The sequence below is a fragment of the Neopelma chrysocephalum genome, unplaced genomic scaffold, assembly GCF_003984885.1.
Source record: "Neopelma chrysocephalum unplaced genomic scaffold, ASM398488v2 Primary Assembly neopelma1_184168, whole genome shotgun sequence".
NCBI classification, from domain to species: domain Eukaryota; kingdom Metazoa; phylum Chordata; class Aves; order Passeriformes; family Pipridae; genus Neopelma; species Neopelma chrysocephalum.
Window position 1 is genome coordinate 1 of NW_020938394.1, and position 3,617 is coordinate 3,617.

Here is a 3,617-nt window from a genome sequence, read left to right on the forward strand (position 1 = left end):
TCTGATTTTTAGAGCTCAAAATCCATCAAAAGTCTGATTTTTAGAGCTCAAAATTCATCAAAAGTCTGATTTTTAGAGCTCAAAAATCCATCAAAAATCTGATTTTTTGGAGCTCAGATTCACAAATCTAATTTTTTAAGGCTCTACCACACTAAAGTCCATCAAAAACATCATTTTTGGTGTCTACCAGGCTCAAATCCAGCAGGAACATCATTTTTAGGGCAAAAAACTCTCAGATCTGTCAAAAAACTCAGTTCCCGCCCAAACCCCTGTTTTCAGCCCAAAATCTCATTTATTTCTCTCAAAATCTCATTTATTTCCCTCAAAATCTCATTTATTTCTCCCCAAACCCCCATTTTTCGGCCCCAAACCCGCATTTTTTCCCCAGAAAAAATCAAATTTTCCACCCAAACCCCCATTTTTCCCCCCAATTCCAGCAAAAATCAGATTTTTAGAGCTCAAAATTCATCAAAAATCTGATTTTTGGAGCTCAAAACCATCAAAAATCTGATTTTTAGGAGCTCTAACGCCACCAAACCCACCAATTTTGGGGTCTCCCCACCCCTCAGTCCCCCCCGAATTTTGGGTTCCCCACCTCCCCGTTGTCCTTGTCGACGCTGTGGGACTCGTCCAGGATCCGATCGACCTCCACGTAGTCGGGGTTGAACGGCTCCTCATCCTACAAAAACACGGAATTTTGGGATCAAAACCCCCAAAAATGAATTTTCCCGACCCAAAAACCCCGAAAAAATGGATTTTCCCAACCCAAAACCCCCCATTTTTCCCCCAAACCCCCCATTTTTCCACCCAAAATCTCATTTATTTTCCCAAAAATCCCATTTTTCAGCCCCAAACTCCCATTTTTTCTGAGCAAAAATCCAAGTTTTCCAGCCAAACTCCCCCCATTTTTCCCCCAAATCCCCTTCTTTTTACCCAAAACCCCTGTTTTTCCACCCAAAACCCTTTTCTTTGCCCAAATCCCCCATTTTTTGCCCCAACCCCCCAATTTTTTACCCCAAACTCTCCGGTTTTTCCCCAAACCCCTTTTCTTTGCCCAAATTCCCCGTTTTTTGCCCCAAACTCCCAATTTTGCCCCCAACCCCCCATTTTTCCCCAAACTCTCCGTTTTTCCCTCCAAACCCCTTTTCTTACCCAAACCCCCTTTATTTTACCCCAAATCCCCCATTTTTTACCCAAACCCCCATTTTTTCCCCCAAAACCCTTTTCTTGCCCAAAATTCCTAATTTTTACCCAAAACTCCCTTTCTTTTATCCAACCCCCCCGTTTCTTTACCCAAACCCACATTTTTTCACCCAAAACCCTTTTCTTGCCCAGAACTCCTAATTTTTACCCAAAAGTCCCATTTTTTTTGCCAAACCCCCATTTTTCCACCCAAACCCCTCATTTTTCCACCCCAAACCCCCAATTTTTCACCCAAAACCCTTTTTCCTCCCCAAAACTCCTACTTTTACCCAAATCCCCCAATTTCTTTACCCAAACCCCACATTTTTCCACCCAAACCCCCATTTTTTACCCAAAACCCCCATTTTTCCACCCAAAACCCTCTTCTTCCCCAAAACTCACAATTTTTACCCAAACCCCCATTTTTCCACTCAAAACTCCCATTTTTCAGCCCCCAAACCCCCCATTTTTCCACCCAAAACCTCCTTTATTCCCCCCAAACCTCCATTTTTCAGCCCCAAACACACAAAAATCAGAATTTTCCACTCAAAATCCCCCCTTTTTTCCCCTAAACCCCTGATTTTTTCCCCCAAACCCCCCATTTTTCCCCCCAAACCCCAATTTTTGCCCAAAATATTCATTTTTTGCCCCAAACCTCGTGGAAGAAGTGCCTCATCTGGCTCATCTTGGTCTTGAATCGTTTGAGTTTCTGGTGGATCCTCTTGTCTCGCTCCAGCTGCGCCACCGTCGCCCACTCGCAGTGCAGGTACGAGCTGGGGGACGGTTTTGGGCTCAATTCCGGGGATTTTGGGGCATTTGGGGGATTTTTGGGAAATTTGGAGGGTTTTTGGGGTCAGTTTGGGGTTTTTTGGGGGGTTTTTGGACCTTCTGGGGGAGGTTTTAAGGATATTTTGGGGGCTTTTGGGGACAGCTCAGGGGTTTTTGGGGACAGTCTCAGGGTTTTTGGGGTCAGTTTGGGGGATTTTGGATCATTTCAGAGGTCTTCAGGACATTTTAGGTGGTTTTTGGGGTCAGTTTGGGGGATTTTTGGGGCCATTTCAGAGGGTTTGGGGTCACCCAGAGAGGTTTTGGGGAACAATTTGAGAGGTTTGGGGACAGTTTGGGGGGTTTTAGGGGCTGTTTCAGAGAGTTTGGGGTCACCCGGGGAGGTTTTCTGGGGTCAGTTTGGGGGATTTTGGGTCGTTTGGAGGATTTGGGGTCACCCAGGGAATTTTTGGGGTCAATTTGGTGGTTTTTGGGTAATTCCAGAGATTTTTGGGACGTTTCAGGTGATTATTTGGGTCAGTTTGGGTGGTTTTTTGGAGGGTTTTTGGGGTCACTCTGGGAGGTTTTTTGGGACATTTCAGGGGGTTTTTGGGGTCACCTGAAGAGTTTCAGGTTTGGGGCCATTTGGGGGGGATTTTTGGGGCCATTTGGGGGGTTTTTAGGTCCATTTTGAGGTATTTTGAGACACCTACTAGTTCTTGTACTTGACGAAGAACTCCTCGCACTCCACCAACTGCCCCGACGGGAGCTGAGGGAGAAGAGGGAGATGATGAAGAAAAAGAGGAAGAAGAGGGTCGGGAAGAAGATCAGGAGCTCCAGGAGACCCCAAAAAAGGTCCCTTTGTCCCCAAAAAATCCCCCCTCACCTCCTTCTTGACCACCCGCATGGAGAGAACCTTGTCCACGATGGCGGCGTCTTCCTCGCTCGGGTTCTCCTGGGGAGGAGGAGGAGGAGGAGGAGGAGGAGGAGGAGGAGGAGGAGGAGGAGAAGGAAGAGGAGAAGGAGGAAGAGAAGAAAGAGAAGGAGAAGGAGGAGGAGGAAGAGGAGGAGGAGGAAGAGGAGGAGGAGGAAGAGGAGGAGGAGGAAGAGGAGGAAGAGAAGGAGAAAGAGGAAAAGAAGGAGGAGGAAGAGGAGAAGGAGGAGGAGGAGGAGGAGGAAGAAGAGGAGGAAGAGAAGGAGGAGGAGGGAGAGAAGGAGAAAGAAGAGGAGGAAGAGGAGGAAGAGGAGGAAGAGGAAGAGGAGGAAGAGGAGGAGGAGGAGGGGGAGAAGAAGGAGGACGAAAAGGAGGAGGAGGAAGAGGAGGAGGAGAAGGAGGAGGATGCAGAAAATGATGGAGATGATGAAGATGACGGCGAAGACGATGATGGGATAAAAATGGAAAACCAACCGTGAGACCAACCAAGACCAAAGATCCAACCAACCCAACCAAGACCCAATCGACCCCAACCAAGACCAAGGACTCAACCAAGACCAACCAAGACCAAGCACCCAACTGACCCCAACCAAGACCAAACACCCAACCAACCCCAACAAAAATCAAGGACTCAACCAACCCAACCAAGACCCAACCAACCCCAACCAAGACCAAGCACCCAACCAACCCAACCAACCCAACCAAGACCCAACCAACCCCAACCAAGATCAACCAC

At 47.6% G+C, this 3,617-nt stretch overlaps 1 protein-coding gene across 1 annotated transcript; it reads right to left on the reverse strand.

Annotated features, from left to right (window-relative positions):
• Nucleotides 1-565: 565 nt before the first annotated feature.
• LOC113962655 (chromodomain-helicase-DNA-binding protein 8-like) lies at nucleotides 566-2,918 on the reverse strand. The gene is made up of 4 exons (XM_027673411.1): nucleotides 2,834-2,918; nucleotides 2,661-2,716; nucleotides 1,838-1,955; nucleotides 566-679 (listed from the first exon to the last, which is right to left on the reverse strand). Exons 1-4 carry the CDS (start codon nucleotides 2,852-2,854, stop codon nucleotides 566-568), a joined length of 309 nt encoding a protein of 102 aa, XP_027529212.1. The 5' UTR covers nucleotides 2,855-2,918.
• Between the last annotated feature and the right edge of the window lie 699 nt (nucleotides 2,919-3,617).

Bases quoted from the DNA above. Each gene is read 5' to 3' on its own strand.
- LOC113962655 (XM_027673411.1), bottom strand. From the start codon at position 2,854: ATGCGGGTGGTCAAGAAGGAG. The intron at 2,717-2,833 runs GTGAGGGGGGAT...CTTCTCCCTCAG, and splicing joins TGCGGGTGGTCAAGAAGGAG to CTCCCGTCGGGGCAGTTGGT. The intron at 1,956-2,660 runs GTAGGTGTCTCA...ACCGTCCCCCAG, and splicing joins TTCGTCAAGTACAAGAACTA to CTCGTACCTGCACTGCGAGT.